The following is a 17170-nucleotide window of genomic DNA, read 5'->3' as shown; positions in this document are numbered from 1 at the left end:
TTATCTTTGAGAGTATGACATCTGCTCATTCCCTGAAGAATGTCAATAACTTCATCGTGTCGTTGTCATCCTATCTCATACAGGCATCGACGACGTCCTGTTTGACCATGTGTCCGAACGATCATCATCACCTCCAGGTCAATAAAGCATACCTGCACGGTCGAGAGCGTCAAAAGGCATACCACATTTCGTTGCAGATCGTTACGCTGGTGAGGCTTGTAGGCTTGCAGCTGAACGGACACTATTGGTGGTGTTTCCACCAGACACATCAGCCGTAAAGGTAAAGGGGCTGCTGGCTGGTATGAGTTGGTAAAAGAGCTATCGTGCCTTCCTCTCGATCTGCCCTTGATTCTTGCCCTGTCGTGTGTCTGTTGCTTGCACCTGACCTGCCTTCCCGTCGACACCTGCGTTGCGAGGTGCAACATCGTTATCGCGCAGCGCTTGATAGTGTCGAGCACTAACGCCTGCAGGCCTTTGTATTGCTACTTCTATTCCTGTTCACATCATATATCGAGTATACAATGCAGTCCCCTCTTGCTAAGCTCCAGCGTCTACTATGCATCACCCCAAACCCGGGCCCGAGTATTGAAAATGGAGCCGGCAAGCAACATACAGAGGCTCAACCCATCGATAAGGTCGACGGACAAGATGGCCGACGATCTAGCGACACGAGCAACTCCACAGCAACTACCGAGAGCATGCATTCCAACCATATTATCAACGTCCTCAAGGCCTTCAACTTCCGCAACCTGAATACCCTCAAAGATGTTGCTCTCGTCGGAGTGGACGGCGAGCCGGTCGATGATAGGACGTATCTAATGGAACGCATCGTTCAACTGGCAGCTGACCTTCCTGTCACCAGCAGGTCCAGTGCTACATTGACGAATGCATTCCTCAATCAACTATGGACAGACCTCCAGCACCCACCTCAGTCATACCTCGGCAACAACTTCATCTTCCGGAAAGCTGATGGAAGTGGGAACAACATTCTATGGCCCCATCTCGGTGCTTCTGGTCAACCCTACGCCCGTACGGTGCGCCCGACACTCATGCAACCTATTGCGCGTCCAGATCCTGCCGTCGTCTTTGAAAGTCTGATGGTGCGCAGAAGATTCGAACCACATCCGAATAGCATCTCAAGTGTGCTATTCTACTTAGCTACAATTATCATTCATGACATCTTCCACACCAGCCATGACGATTTCAATATCTCCGAGACCTCGTCCTACCTCGACCTTGGACCATTATACGGCAGCTCCGACGAGCAACAGAAAGCCATCCGAGCCATGAGAGATGGACAGCTGAAACCCGACTGATTCTCAGATGTGCGCATTCTTGGTTTCCCGCCTGGTGTGGGTGTTCTTCTCATCATGTTCAACCGCTTTCACAACCACGTCGCGAAGGCATTGGCGCTCATTGATGAAGGTGGCCGTTTCTCCAGGATTCTGCACCCTCACAGCGGCTCGCAGAAAATCACGGATCCAGAGGTTGAATATGATGAAGCGCTGTTCCAAACAGCTCGGCTGATCACGACTGGTTTGTACATTAACATCATCCTAAAGGATTACGTCAGGACGATTCTGAACCTTAACCGGGTGGACAGTACTTGGGACCTGGACCCGAGATCTGAGGAAGGCAAGGCTATCTTTGGTCACCAAATCCCCGAAGCCACTGGAAATTCAGTATCTGCCGAGTTCAACCTCATTTACCGTTGGCACTCTTGCGTTTCACAGAAGGATGAGCAGTGGACGCATGAGCTCTTCCAGAAGCTCTTCGGAGACCAGGAGCCAAGAAACATTGGTGCCTTTGTAACTGCACTTACTGAGTGGGCAAAGACTCTGAGTCCGGATCCTGTCAAACGCGACTTTGCTGGTCTTCAGCGGCAACCAAACAACATGTACCCCGACGAGGAGCTGGCAAAGATCTGGACCGCGTCAGTATCGGATGTTGCGGGCAGATATGGGGCCAGTCATGTACCAGCCATCCTGAAGACTGTGGAAGTACTGGGCGTAATCCAGAGTCGTTCCTGGAATCTGGCCAGTCTGAACGAGTTTCGATCATATTTCAAGCTTCAGCCACATAAGAAATTTGAAGATATCAATCCGGATCCGGAGATCGCAGAACAGCTGCACCGGCTTTACGGTCACCCCGACAATGTCGAAATATACCCTGGCATCGTCGTTGAAGCGGCTAAAGAACCCAAGGTACCCGGCAGCGGTCTCTGCACTAGTTTCACGATTTCTAGAGCAATACTGTCGGACGCTGTCGCCCTCGTCAGAGGCGACCGATTCTATACTGTCGATTATACCCCTGCCAACCTGACAAATTGGGGTTTCTCACAAGCTGATTACGATACTTCAGTCAACTATGGCTGTGTTTTGTACAAGTTGGTTCTCAATGCGCTTCCCAATAGCTATCGATCAAACTCCATATTTGCACATCATCCATTGGTTACCCCGGATGAGAACAGGTCCATTCAGTTGAAACTGGAGAAAGCGCATCTCTACAATTTTGATGCACCTACACAAAGTCCTCCTCCTCAAATGCTAAAGTGTATCGAGGCCTGTCAGCAAGCACATCACGATGCGGATGCTTTTGGGCTTACTTGGGATCCAGCTGTCGTCGACCCCTCCCAGCGCCTAGCAAAGAACACGCAGACCAACACCTTTACGTTAGCTCGGATGCTATTGGAGATCGAAGGGTTGCAGCACTCCGCAACAGCAATGTACCAGGAGATACTGTCGGAGCTGCTCGAAAGTGAATCATATCGGATGGCCGGCAGCCGCCAGGTAGACATGGTGCGTGATGTGTTCAATATTGCGCATGCACGATTTGTTACCAGTTTGTTCCTCTTGCCACTTGGTCGAAAGGGGCCATCTCACGGCCTCTACAACGAGGTTGATATCGGATCTTTGCTGTCGGCTATATATGCCTGTACAAGCCTAGAGTCGGGAGCCGCACACCGGTTCGTCATCACAGCCAAACGGCAAAGTGCAATACAGCAGCTAGCAAAGCACATTCAAAGCGAGGTCACGGAAATCATCAAAAGCAATGGTACGACCCGGCCACAGTCAAAGGGCGAGCTCCGGAACTTCATCGTCCAGGCTATCTGCAAAACATCTAAGGCCGGCTTCTCGCCTGAACACATTGTGTGGCATCAGATTCTTCCCCTGGCCGCCATCAGCTACGTCAATCAAGCACGTAACACAGCTGAAAGCCTTGATTATCTCCTTGGCCAAGGACAGGCACAGCTACAGCAAGTGCCGAAGCTCTTAGACTCTGGTGGCGCAGTTCGCCGTGAGACGATCAACACGTATATCCACGATATTCGAGGCAATTTACCGCCGGAAGTTCTTACAAGAGAAGTCCTATCGACTGTGACCATCGTTGACGATGGCCGTCAAATGGAGCTCAGTGTCGGCCAGCGTCTTATGTGCATGGTGAAACAAGAAGAGGCAATGCTGACCGCGTGGGGAGGTGAATTATCTCTGAGGGCTATGCTCAGCCGCTCGGCCTTATCCGCATCCCTTCAAGTCTTGTGCGGTCTTGAGAACTTGAGGAGGACCCCGGGTCCAACAGGTAGTCTGCGCCGATTGAGGCAGGGATATCTGACCACATATCTCAACGTTGAAGAGAATGCGAGTTGCTCGCATCCGGTGTCAATGAAAGTCGATTGGGATGAGCGATAGTGGACAGAGTGTCTGATGAGATCAGACCGGGCGGACATTCCATCACGTAGCCTCTTCGGAGACAGCAGTCCTGCAATGTGAGACGGAGGAAGGTGTTTTGAAAGCAGAAGGCTAAGATTAACTTAGAGGCTGCCGTCAACAAACTGATCACGGAGCCGTGCAGGTCAGAAGCTGACGGTATCACAATGCGCTGACCATTCAGTGGCTATCTAGGTATGATGCAACCGTCATTAGGTTATCAAGAAGGAAGGAAGATATCATTCGATGCTGGCCGCTGTGAAAGCTGTATTTCTCTTGGATGCTGTGTCTCGTATGGGTGACATGGTGTCTTCAGTTCCTTGATCAATATCGTGTCAATTGGGACATGGTACCACGGTTCGCACGCTCCATAGTAGAGCGTGCTTCGCAGGCAACAGTAATGGACTCTTTGTGACAATAAGCAAACAGCGGCCTTGAAGGAAATAGACATAAAGAGTGACTTTTCAATTATAAGCGGGTGAGGGTGAGGCAGTATTGGTAGCCTAGCCGTGGCCGATCGAAAAGGACGTCATTTTCAAATTTGGCGGTGCCGACACTGAACCGTCTTCACTCCATCGTCTTCACCAAACTAATTAATCACAAGCTCAAATCTGTGAGGAACGACTTGTCCTTTTCTCCTTCATTTCTCAGTCACTGCCCTTGTACAACATCGCATCTGCAACTACGAAGAACTTTCCTAAGAGCAAGGAGTTCTGGATCAGTTGATCTAGCCGTTACCAGCTGTCCACCATTCTCCGTTCTCATTACTTCGGGGTTCATGCTCTTGCGGTAAATTGAGCGCGAACATACCCTAACCACCTAAGATCATCGGACACTTCGCTATCCTAAGACAGTGGAGCGTTCTCCTACGACCTCCATATCGAGATCTTGCACAAGTTTGACTGCGCTGGTGAGGCTGAACCGAAATACCTCCTCCTGATGCAGCCTATGCTGCAACAGTACGGCGTTCAGTGAAGATGGGGAAGGTTACGAAGAAGCCACAGGAGAAGCACAAAGTATCTCTGGTAAGTCAAGGTCATACATATTCGAGGACTTTGCTGACTTCGCTTCTCGTAGTCACCTGCGGTATCAGACCTCGTCAACAAGGTTTCCACCGCACATCTCGCAGATCTTCCGGCCCTCTTTACGGCTTGGTCGCAAAGATGGCCATATCCTCGCGGCGACCTCAACAACTGGATTGAACCTCTTGATCGTTTCGACACTATCTTGGAAAAGTTTAACACAAAATATGGATTGGACAAAGGCCCTCAGACGACACCGTTTGGCACATCATTACTCCTCGAAGGCAGCCCCGGAACCGATGAGAAGAGATTGAAAGAGCTGGGTTTCGGTCCTGAGGGTGACAGAGAACTAGTAGAGGCCATCCTAGTCTTCTCAAAGTTGCTGGTGGAAAAATGTGCAAATCGTGCAGTCTACAACAGCACCGATCGTTTGAATGATCTGCTGAACACCACTTCCCTTTCGTTGCTGCACACCACATTGCGGATCACCTTCTATCTGGCGCAGAGATATGCTGAACGCACACATACTTCGCATCACCTAACTGTCAAGTTCTACGATTTTGATCATGAGCGGCTCCAGAAACTTGCTGCGCCGTTCGGGCAGCCCTTGTCCCCTACGAAGCGTGGCACAACATCGCCGGTCAAGGTTACAAAGTCAAAAGAGAAGTTAACCCCTTCGGGTAAACCGAGGCGAAGCTCTACAGCGGTCAATCCCAACGACTTCCGATCTCTCTGCAAGGAGACAACGAGCCACAGCGACCGCAGTAAATCGACTGCTTTACCAGACCGCGATTGGCAAACCTGGGCACATGTGAGAGTGTCGTGGTCGCCACAGCCCGCTGAGCAGAAGCCTGCAGCTGGCGAGTCGTCTCAGTCTTCTGATACTCCTTCGACTCCGACGCCAGTCAGACAGCAGTCCTCAGGGCTTAGCAGGATGGACACGAACGGCACATCCAGCAGCAGCCCCAGCCGCTTGGACACCACGCAGCACGAAGCTCAGCCGGAACTGAAGCATGTCGAGCTGTCGCCATCAGACCTGTCAAACACTTCCATCGAGTCCATCCTCTTGAGTCAACCTGAAGACATGCCGCCGAAGGTGCGATACGAGCTGCTGCACCAGCTCCGTGTCGCCCATGGCTTAATGACATCTGCCAAAACCCGAAAGGAACTGCTTGCCATCCGACTGCTATCCATTGCCAGCCTCGCAAATGTGTTCAATGAGTCTGAACTGTCCCAGAAACTCTTTCCCGTGGATCAAGGAGGTCCGAAGCCCCATGATCTAATCTCGCAACTTGTCAGTCTGATCCACGACTCCAAGAAGGGCCAGCCGCCTGTCTCCCTATACCTCCAGACCATCGCCATGGAAACGATGAGTGTCCTGGCTCGTTTCAAGATCTTTGCGTCGGACATCAATGGCGCCCTTGGAGGCGGATCGTCGCAAGGACTTCTGTCGCAGTTGATTCTGAAAGGTTTAAGCGACATCGGCAAAGACAATGACAGCACTGACACACCTGTTGGTGACGACTGGAGAGAAGCAGTCTTCTCCATGCCCAGAACTCTGATTCAAGCAAGTGGTCATCATGGACGTTCCAGCGAGGCAACCATGGCCTCCAGTTTTATCACTACTTACTTGGCCGGCTTCAATGTCACAACTGGGAAAGCGCTTCGAGTCCATCTGCGGATGCTTGACTTCATCAAAACGTTCTTCCACCACTTCAAGGATGGCCTGACAACGCTGCTAGCGAGCAACGCATTCGAGTCCATCAGCGGCCTTCTTGCCAAGTTGGTGAACAGCGCATGGACCATGCTCCAGGCTGGTGATGGTATTCCTGCGCAGTACAAGACCCGTGCCACCGACTACGATATTCCTTACATGCACCAGCAGATCATTAGATCCATCATTGACATGATCAACGATATTAGCACTCATCAGGGCACTCAGGCGGACCGAGTGTTACGGAGTTTTGTGGATTCTCCAAACCTGCTCCGCTCCTTTCGACTCATTACCGACCATCTGGCTGCCTTTGGGGCGCATACGTGGAGCGAGGTCGTGAAAGCGATCTGTGGGTTTCTTCACAATGAACCGACCAGCTACACAGTCATCTCGGAAGCAGGGCTTATCCAAAGTCTCCTCGAAACGGTAAATGTTGGCCAGACGTCTACGGTAGATCCGCAACAGTCGAGGTCCCTATCCTCAGAGCCTGAAGGTCGTGTGCAAGGAATACCACCAGTGATTGATGCCATTGTCAATATATCACAGGTGTTTGGCGCGGTCTGCTTGACAAATGCTGGCTTTGACTATTTCAAGGCATCTGGTGCTCTGGAGAAATTCTTCGAGATCTTCGAGTCACCAGCCCATGCCAAAGTCTTGAGCGATCCCAATGTCCTGGCACTACTTGGCTCGACTTTTGACGAGCTTATCCGACATCATCCCAATCTACGGACTTCTGTCCTGAGCGCGGTCATCGTCATGATTTCTCGGGTTCGGCATATAACCAGATCACTTGCTGTCGACTACGGTGCTGGACCGAAAATCTGGGTAGGCTCCGAAGGTGCGTTCTCACCATGTGGCGGGGTGGATGCCCTGTCTCTTGAGATAGTACCACCTCCTACCACGGTCGCAGGAAGTCCAGTGCCAGCTAGAACGATCGACTTACCGAATGGCGACAAGCTGAGTCTTAAGGACTCAATAATGCCGCCAAGCAGATTATCTGGAACCCCCTGCGATCAGGATAGCCATGGCCTCAAAGCTAACGACTATGCGAGACCTGCCATCGGCTTCCTTGTGACGTTCTTTGAGAATCAGACTCTTTGCAACAGCTTTCTTGACCACGGAGGTTGTGATCTGGTATTGGACTTTGTTACAATGCCGAGCTTGCCAGCTGACAGCCAGCCGCTGAATAGAAACAGCGGTTTGTTGGTGGAGTTGGCGGCAGCCGTCCATATGATGGCTGAGTGCAAGCCTCACGTTGTACTTCCGACACTGGCTGACCGAACACGCTATGCCTGTGCTGAGTTGAAGCATTTCAGCCAAGGCCAACCCAAGGACTGGTCCTGCTATTTCCTGCCAATGGTCAGACCTGTAAAGGCAGGCAGAACTACGTCAGATGTTGCAGATTCTGACAAGGCTGAGGTTGAACTCGCCGGCACCAGAGTGGCAAAAGCTCTAATGGCCGTTTTGTGCCTGGGCCATGTTCTGGCCGAGGTCTTCAACGCACCCATGTACAGCACAAGAACAACCCAGAATACTCTCTTCAATCAGGTCAATCTGGCCGATATCCTTGCAGATATATGCAAGATGATGGGAACTATCTCAGCGGCCTGTTTCCGTGAGGACATTGCTATTCAACGTGTCATTCCGCAGGGTTGGGCATGGGAAACCCGAGCCCGAGACTTTACTTCCGGCGACGACGAAGTTGACAAGATTTGGATGAGCGTTCGTGATAGTAATGCGCGTCTGACGGACGATTCCACGCCTAGTCAAGACGAGAACACCGTCAGTGACAGCACCAAGCTTGAGGACGATAAGCAGACGCCCTTCTTCAAAAACGTGCAGACATTACGCTTCCTCTTCGTCGAGACTCCTGCGGCCATTACGGAATTTTTGGAACGCTTGGGACGTGGCATCACCGGCCGGCGACGATCTGATGGCTTTTCTCGGCAGAAGGCTGCTTTGGTAGCAAATGCTCTTGCTTCAGCCTACCTCACTCAGCTGCAGCCATACTTTCTCGAGACTGAGAGTACTGAGAGTACTACTAGTGCTACATCTGAGGATGTTGAGTCTCGTTTCACTTACTTCGTGATCGCCCTCGATAACGTCCGTCGCAGTTTTTACGACGATGGCCATCCTCCAGCAGGCCCTAATCCCATGTCACACCCTGGTCGGCAGAGTTTTGTGGTGGAGGCGTTTCGGAAAGTGGGCGGCGTCAAAAGTCTGACGGCCATCGGAACAGAATTCTTCGACAAGTTGAAGTCCTGCAAAGTAGAGCATTCTATGTTCTCCGCTAATACCGGTCTCAAAATCTGCCTCGGAATCTTGGATGACTTCACCAACTCCAAGCTTATCATGGAATCAGCTCAGGCGAACATAATGAGAGTCACAGATCCGACGAAACAAATCTGGTTCGTCCCCGCACAAGTTCTTCTCAGCCTGCGAACAGAGGCCCTGCCCCTAACGCGTTTGGTATGGGAAAGCGACTATGCGGACCAGGCGTCGAAGGATGTGGTTCAGAAGCTCGTATCTATCTTGAAACATGTTCTGACGGGCGACCATGAAAACGAAGCTGTCCAATCCAGCAGCAGTTATCCTGCTCTAGCACCTTACTCCCCGAGGAAACTGTTCATTGACTCCCAGAAAGTCAGCCTACTCAAGGACAAAGGTTATGATGAGGAGCTTGCGAGAGAAGCGCTATACCGCGCAAGCAACCAGTCATCAAACAGCTTAACACCAGCGGAAGAATATTGCAAGGCTTTCTCGTCTAACCCTTGGCGTCGAAGACTTCCAATTCCGTACGAACAGAGTGAACTTTCTGCGACAACTCGCGATACTCCAAGCGTCACTAGTCCTCCATCTAACTCGATTCGACACTCTATGACTGCTGCTCTCTTGGGAGTTCCTTCCGCTGGTTCGGTGGAAGCGGCGCTTGCAGAATTTGCAAATAACGCTGCAGATCCAGACGAGATGGAAGATGTTGTCCAGACCCCTGACCCACCGAGCTCCGTGGCCCCGAGGCCTGCAGGAACCGCCTCATCCGCTATGGATCTCAACAACATACTGAATAACGAAGGAGATTTGAGGGAAGACTTACCACAGTCTTCACAACACGAGTCCACCACAACTTACTCCGTTGAGACGATCACAGAACAGAGAGCAGAAATTCGGGAGGATCTCGCGGACCGTTGCAACAATATCCTGAACAATCACCAAAACCTGACTTTCGAGCTGTCCGATCTCATCATCAGTGCAACTAAGAAACTGCCGGACGATCTTGCTAAGGACTACTGGAGGACAACTTCCGATCTACTGGTCAGTTCGTTACTCTCCATGCAGGTGGAGGAGGATATCAACGAAGCTCGTGGGAAGAAGATTGCGGCGGCGGCACATCTTGTGGCTCTCCTCATCCAGGATGGTGATGTTTTCGACGAGACACTCAGTATTTTCCAGGAGTCATTTGCTGGCCTACTCTCGTATCTGCGTTTGCCAGCCTCAGATGGTCGTTCGGCGGAGGACTCATTTCCTTGGATAGCACCTGTCCTGTTGATTGTCGAGAAGATGCTTTCTAGAGGCAGCGAGCCCGCCGAAGTCAAATGGAATCCTCCTCATGACCTGGATTCGAGCGGCAAGGCGGAGCTCACTCCCATCTCTGTTCTTGATCAGGAAGAGAAGCTAGAATTGTTCGAAACACTCGTCAACATGTTAACCCGAGTCGGAAAGGACAAGACCATGGCTGTCGCAATCACTCGAGTACTAGTCATCCTCACCCGCTCGAGAGACGTTGCCTCTCGGCTGGCCGAGAGGCGAAACCTACAGCGACTATTCCTCATGGTGAAACAGCTTGCAAATGGCGTCGGTCATCGATTGCAGAGCTCCTTCATGATTGTGCTACGACACATTGTAGAGGACGAGGAAACGGTCAAGCAAATAATGCGCAGCGAAATCAAGGCCCACTTTATCGCCCGTGGCTCAAAACAAGTCGACACTACGAGCTACGTTCGAGACTTGTACCACCTCGTCCTGCGATCTCCCGAAGTCTTTGCCCAGATAACAAACGAAATGGTCAAATTATCATCGTGGCAGCAAAGTGGAGGTGGCTCCATCGGTGTCGTGCTCCGAGAGACGTCTGATTCCACGTCAACCGATGAGAAGAAGACAGAGCAAGCACATTCCTCAACGGAGCCGAACGAGTTTTCTATGGAGCCAGCAGCCAGTGTCGAGCCACCGGAAGAGTCTATCGAAGATCGGAACAAAAGCAAAGCTCTGGAGCTTAGAGTACCGGTTGTCGAAAATCCAGACGGGGTAATTCACTTCATACTATCGGAGCTCTTGAACTACAAAGATGTCGAGGATAAAGAGGTCGGCATAGAGACGCCCGCCAAACCAGACGAGAACTCTAAAACTGAGCAGAGCCCGGTTCCGGAGAGTTCTGAGGACGCGCTCGATCAACCACCGCAGCCCAAACCAGAAAAGCCGAAGTTCAAGCCCGAAGATCATCCCATCTTCTCCTATCGGTGCTTCCTGATGTACAGTTTGACCGAGCTGCTACATTCTTACAATCGCACAAAGGTGGAGCTGATCAATTTCTCCCGGAAGGCAGATCCCTTGTCCATGACACCATCAAAGCCCCGAGCAGGCATCCTCAATTATCTCTTGAACGGACTGATACCGTCTTGTCATGTCGAAAAAGAGGAATCACTGCAGTTCAAGAAGAAACTGCTCACAAGCGATTGGGCAATCCGGGTTGTTGTCGCCTTATGTTCCAAGACTGGAGAATCACGACACACTCCTGCGCAAAGATTCTCCGCGCAAGCTCAAGTCGACGATGCGGACAACGAGCCGGATTTGACGTTCGTGCAACGATTTGTCCTCGAACACGCCATTAAGTCATATAAGGATGCGATGTCCTCCAATGAGGTACTTCAGATGAAATACAGTCGCCTATTGTGTCTTGCTGATATGTTTCATCGCCTTATTTCGAAGCCAGTTGTGCCTGAAGGGTCTGCTGGATCCCAGAACACGTCTTACAAGGTCCTCGCCCGGATGATGTTCGAGAAGAACCTGATAGCAGTCTTGACCAACTCTCTAGCAGACATCGACCTTGGGTACCCCGGGTCGAAGAGAGTGATCAAATTCATCCTGAGACCTCTGCAAGAGCTCACCACCTTAGCTAGCCAACTGAGCATCACTGATCCTGATTTTGCCAACTCGGTCGCAGGAAACACTGCAGACGATATCATATCTTCGGCCTCTTCAGTCTCTGACGTTGACGAGGAGCGTGAAGAGACTCCCGATCTCTTCCGCAACTCGGCACTTGGGATGCTCGATCCGAACAGAGATTCTGAGTCGGATTCTGAGGAACAAGATGAAGACGAGGATGAAGAGATGTACGACGAGGAGTACGATGACGAAATGGAATATGACGATGGCCTCGTCGCAGGCGGACCCAACGATGACGAAGCGGTCAGTGACGACGAGGTGGACGACGAGATGGGTCCTGAAGGAGAGATCGAGGGTCTGCCTGGCGATGTGCCCATGGACATCGAGTTCGTCGTCAATGATCCCCATATGGAAGTCGACACAGACGATGACGACGAAGATAACGATGAGGATGACGACAGTGACGATGACGAGGATGATGATGACGGGGATGACGAAATAATTGTGGAAGAGGACGAAGATGACGATCATCCAGACGAGTTCAATGGAGACGAAGAGAACGATAGTCTCCATGGCGGCCAAGGTGACGAGGGTGAATGGGAAGATGAGGAAGAGGGAGACGAAGATGACGCAAGTGAGCATGAAGACGATATTGAAGAAATCACTTTCGACGGTGACGACATGCCAGTGCCTATGGCCGGAGGGGGAAATCTGACACAACCCGGGGTTCTGAGCAGTCTCCTTCGTGTCCTGAATGATCACGATATCGACGGACCTATTGGCATGCCTCACCATGTCCCTCCTGAGCTTATCGTCCCTGGCGCAGACCATGTTGAGCCCGACGACGAGGACGATGAAGATGAAGAGGATGAAGATGGTGACGAAATGGACGAGAATGACGAGATGGACTACGGTGATTTCGACCATTTTCTAGCTGGAGGTGGGGATGGTGATATCGTGGACCATACTGACCCTCTTCTATGGAATGGTCTTCCCAACATGCGCCGAGCTCGACATTTCCGTGGTCCAGGTGGACATATGGCCAGCTTCGTTGGCCGACGCGTGGCACATCGTGATGAGTTCATACCTATGGGTCGTCCACGGCTGCCACAACACGCGCGGTCTGGACTTGATGACGGAACGAACCCGCTCCTACGCAGACCACAACAAGACACTCCTCGTCCTTCACGACTTGATGCTGACGGGCCACCACTCGATATGGAAATACTTCGTGAGGGAGGCGGCTTTCCGCCCTTTCCGGCCACATTCCAGACGGTTATTCGCAACGGCGACACCATTGAGGCTGGTGGTCACGGAGCCATGTTGGATGCTATTCTGCAAGCGCTTCACCGTGGCGAGCGCGTTGGTGATGGACGTATACAATTTTCCATGACTGCGCCACTCTCAGAGATAGGGGATGTCCTGAGACCGCCTATCTCAGTGGTCAGCCATCGTCCTCATACCCGCGAAGAATCATCACGTGCCGGCAATTTCATACCTGCGCTGACCATGACCAGATGGCAAGAAGAGGCTCGCATTCTCTTCGGCAACACCTACTTTGAAAAGGTTCAGCGTGTTCAATATGTCATTATGTCTCTCCTTGTACCTCTTGCGCAGCAGGAGGAAAAGGAACGCAAGCGCAAGCGCGAAGAGGAGCAGAAGGCGGAACGCGAGGAAATGGAGCGACTGAGAGTAGAGTCTGAACGTCGCAAGCAAGAAGCCGAGGAACGTGAAGCAGCGGTAAAGGCTGAAGGAGAACGCTTGCGCGCAGAAGCTGAGGCCGAGGCTGCAACCAGAAGCAGAGATGAGGTGGCCACTGAGCATGACGATGGCGATACCGAGCCCATGGAAGACGTGCAAGGCACTGATACACAGGAACATGCGGATTCTGAAGGCGAGGTCGATGAATCCCAACCTCGCATCTTTACCACCATCCGAGGACGTCAGCTTGATATTACCGGACTGGACATCGACTCGGAATACTTGGAAGCTTTGCCGGAAGAGTTGCGGGAAGAGGTCATCATGGCACAATATGCCACACGTCGTGAACAGGCGCGAGAGACGGGCAACGATTCGACAGGAATTGATCCAGACTTCCTCAATGCTCTCCCAGAAGACATTCGAGAAGAAATCCGTCAACAAGAAGCTCACGCTCAACGTCGACGTGAGCGAGAAGCGGCTCGTCGACAAGTCGCCACGGCTGGCGGCCCAGCACAGGCAGAAGAAATGGACAATGACACCTTTCTGGCGACATTGGACCCGGCTTTCCGTCGTGTGATCCTCGCCGAACAACCACCCGAGATTTTGCGACAACTGGATCCTCGACATGCTGCTGAAGGCCGGGCTCATGCAAGACGTTTCTTTCAGTATGCCAACGCTGGTGATCGTGACGCACGGGCAACCGATGAAAGTGCACAGCGGGACAACAAGCGACAGATCGTTCAGATGGTTGACAAATCTGGTGTTGCCACTATACTACGCCTTATGTTCCTACCACAACAAGGATCCCTCCGGACAAACTTGTGGCATGTCCTTCGCAACATCTGTGGCAATCGACAAACCCGCTTTGAGGTCATCAATCTTCTGCTCGTGGTTCTTAAGGAGGGATCGACAGATGTCAGTGCAGTTGAACGCAGCCTTGCAAGCTTGTCCCTGCGTGCTAAGGCCACGGTCGGGCAAAAGACCCCCCAACCCTTGAAGCGTACGATTTCGATGCAACCTGCGAGGGGCATCAGCGAAGATGTCACACCTCTTGTGGTTGTGCAACAATGTCTGTCAGCTTTGAAACAACTGTGTCAGAATAGTGTCCATACTCGAACCATCTTCCTGCGTGAGGTCGATGTCAACCCGGCGGTTAGAAAAGGCAAGGGAAAGGCAAAGGAAGCCAAAATTATCAAGTATCCCATCAACGACCTGGTTGGCCTTCTGGATCGCAAGTTGATCGTCGAGAGCTCATCTTGTCTTCAGTCTCTTGCAGAACTACTTTCGGCTGTAACTCAGCCGTTGTCCTTGTTGCTGCGAAAGGACAAGGAGAAGCCTTCGGACGAAGAGAAGCCTAATGAGGGCAGTGGAAATGAAGAGTCCACCTCTGCCTCACGGCTTCCGACAGAGCAGCAGCAGTCTGAAGAGGAGCGTGACATCGAACTCAGAGACGCGCCGACTACAGCGTCGCAGGGCAACCCATCCCATGCCAGCAGTGTGGTGGCTGAGCAGGGTGGAATCACAGATCCTGCAACCAAGCCCGAGACCGGACAAGTCAATGGCGAGGAAGCAAAATCCAAGAAAGCCTTTGAACCGCCAGAGATCTCCGAGCACAACTTGGAGCTCGTTGTCAGCATCTTTGTGGCACCGGAATGCAACAGCGACACTTTCCATTCCGCTCTGGAGACGGTTTCAAGCCTATCTAACATCCCTGGCACTTCGGTCACATTTCGCATAGAACTGATCAAGCATGTCAAGAGCCTATCTCAGTCAATCTGCGCCGACCTCGACGAGCTAATTCCACAATTGAGGGAAGCCCAGTCAATCACGGACCTACATGCACTCTCGTCGTCCAAGTTCTCTCATGGAGGGTCTGACCAAGTCAAGCTTCTCCGTGTTTTGCAGGCCCTGGATTACCTTTCAGCCTCCAAGAACGACGTTGAGGAAACCGAGGACCAGACAACCTCATACGACAGCCTTGCACTGAGACCGCTATGGGACAAATTGAGCGAATGTTTGACGACTGTTCGGGAGAAAGACAACATCACCAGCTTTGCCACGATTCTTTTGCCTCTTATCGAGTCGCTTATGGTCGTGTGCAAGAATGCCTCTCTCAAAGACTCAGCATTAGCCCGACAGATCAAGGAGCAGATGCAAGGAAGCCCAGCGCCGGAAGTCATGGATGACATCCAAGAACTTTTCTTCAATTTCACCACGGAGCACCGCAAGATTCTCAACGATATCATTCGTCAAACTCCAAAGTTGATGCAAGGCAACGGCAGCTTCAGCCTCTTAGTGAAGAATCCCAAAGTGCTGGATTTCGACAATAAGCGCACATACTTCACCAAGCAAATCCACTCTCGTCTGCACCAACAGCGACACATCCAGCCGCCCTTACAACTCAACGTACGTCGTGACCAGATCTTCCTGGACTCTTACAAGGCACTGTATTACAAGACCGCCGATGAAATGAAGTATGGCAAACTCAACATCCGTTTCAATGGTGAAGAAGGTGTTGATGCCGGTGGTGTTACACGAGAGTGGTTCCAGGTCCTTGCTCGTGGCATGTTCAATCCCGACTGGGCTCTTTGGCAGCCAGTCGCTGCTGACCGTACTACATTCCATCCAAATCCCCTCAGCTGGATCAATGGAGAACACCTTCTGTACTTCAAGTTCATTGGCCGCATTATCGGCAAAGCACTCCACGAGGGCCGCGTCCTTGATTGTCACTTTAGCAGAGCTGTCTACAAACGCTTGCTCGGCAAGGAACCCAACCTCAAAGATCTCGAGTCCATGGATCTTGATTATTACAAGAGTCTTGTGTGGATCTTGGAGAATGACATCACTGATGTTATCAGTGAAGACTTTTCAGTCATCGAGGAGCAGTTTGGTGAAGAGAAGGTCGTCGACCTGATTCCGAATGGACGAAATATCCCTGTCACCGAGGAGAACAAGAAAGAATATGTCAACGCTCAAGTTCGCTATCGCCTCACAACATCAGTTCAGGAGCAACTCGAGAACTTTACTCGAGGCTTCCACGACATCATCCCGGCAGAGTTGGTTAGGATCTTTGACGAGCAAGAGCTCGAATTGCTGGTCTCTGGACTTCCGGAAATTGATGTGGACGACTGGAAAGCTCATACCGAGTACCACAACTATACGGCCAACAGTCCACAAATTACCTGGTTCTGGCGCATTGTCCGAGGCATGAGCAACGAAGAACGGGCGAAACTGTTGCAATTCGTCACAGGCACCAGCAAGGTTCCCCTCAACGGTTTCAAAGATCTGGAAGGAATGCAAGGAAATACCTTGTTCAGTATCCACAAGTAAGTATTCTTCCGCATGTAGACCGTGAACAGGCACTGACTGCTCTTCCAGGGATCCAAGTCAAACCCGACTTCCAACGAGCCATACTTGCTTCAACCAACTTGACCTACCTTCTTACGATGACTACGAGACACTGAAGAGCAACCTGATGACAGCGATTAACCTTGGTGCAGATTACTTCGGATTCGCATGATCAAGCTTTGTTTCTTTGGCACGGTGGAATAGCCGTTGATGCCTCATGGGGTACACTTCGAGGGCAGGCACCTTCAAGCGGCGTTGAGAGGTGCATAAGGTGGTCCGAGGGAAATGTTGTTGCTGGTGAGCAATAACGTGCATACAAAACTGGCTACTTCGGCGGGGTATGTTAACATCAAAAGTGTGTAGACTGTAGCGAATACGGAGTTTGGTGAGCATGGACAGGTACGGGAGAGGGGCCCTGGGAAGGATGTGCAGATCTTGACCCATCGCCAGTCTCCTACAATCCATAGCTCTCATGAGTAGCATAATTAGTCCATAGATGCATCATCAATGAACGTGTG

At 51.5% G+C, this 17170-nt stretch overlaps 2 protein-coding genes across 2 annotated transcripts; both read left to right on the top strand.

Moving 5' to 3' along the window:
* Positions 1–48: 48 nt before the first annotated feature.
* On the top strand, positions 49–3689 carry EDD37DRAFT_670252 (fatty acid oxygenase; the record flags this gene model as incomplete). Its single annotated transcript, XM_062819358.1, has 2 exons — positions 49–1140; positions 1324–3689. Exons 1-2 carry the CDS (start codon positions 522–524, stop codon positions 3687–3689), a joined length of 2985 nt encoding a protein of 994 aa, XP_062674250.1. The 5' UTR covers positions 49–521.
* A 995-nt stretch (positions 3690–4684) lies between these two features.
* On the top strand, positions 4685–16824 carry EDD37DRAFT_614252 (E3 ubiquitin-protein ligase HUWE1; the record flags this gene model as incomplete). Its single annotated transcript, XM_062815520.1, has 3 exons — positions 4685–4732; positions 4785–16630; positions 16683–16824. 3 exons carry the CDS (start codon positions 4685–4687, stop codon positions 16822–16824), a joined length of 12036 nt encoding a protein of 4011 aa, XP_062674249.1.
* Positions 16825–17170: the final 346 nt, after the last annotated feature.

The sequence above is a fragment of the Exophiala viscosa genome (assembly GCF_022695815.1).
Source record: "Exophiala viscosa unplaced genomic scaffold EDD37scaffold_1, whole genome shotgun sequence".
Lineage (NCBI taxonomy): Eukaryota > Fungi > Ascomycota > Eurotiomycetes > Chaetothyriales > Herpotrichiellaceae > Exophiala > Exophiala viscosa.
Note: the sequence above shows the minus strand (reverse complement) of the source record. Positions and strands in the feature narration are given on the sequence as shown.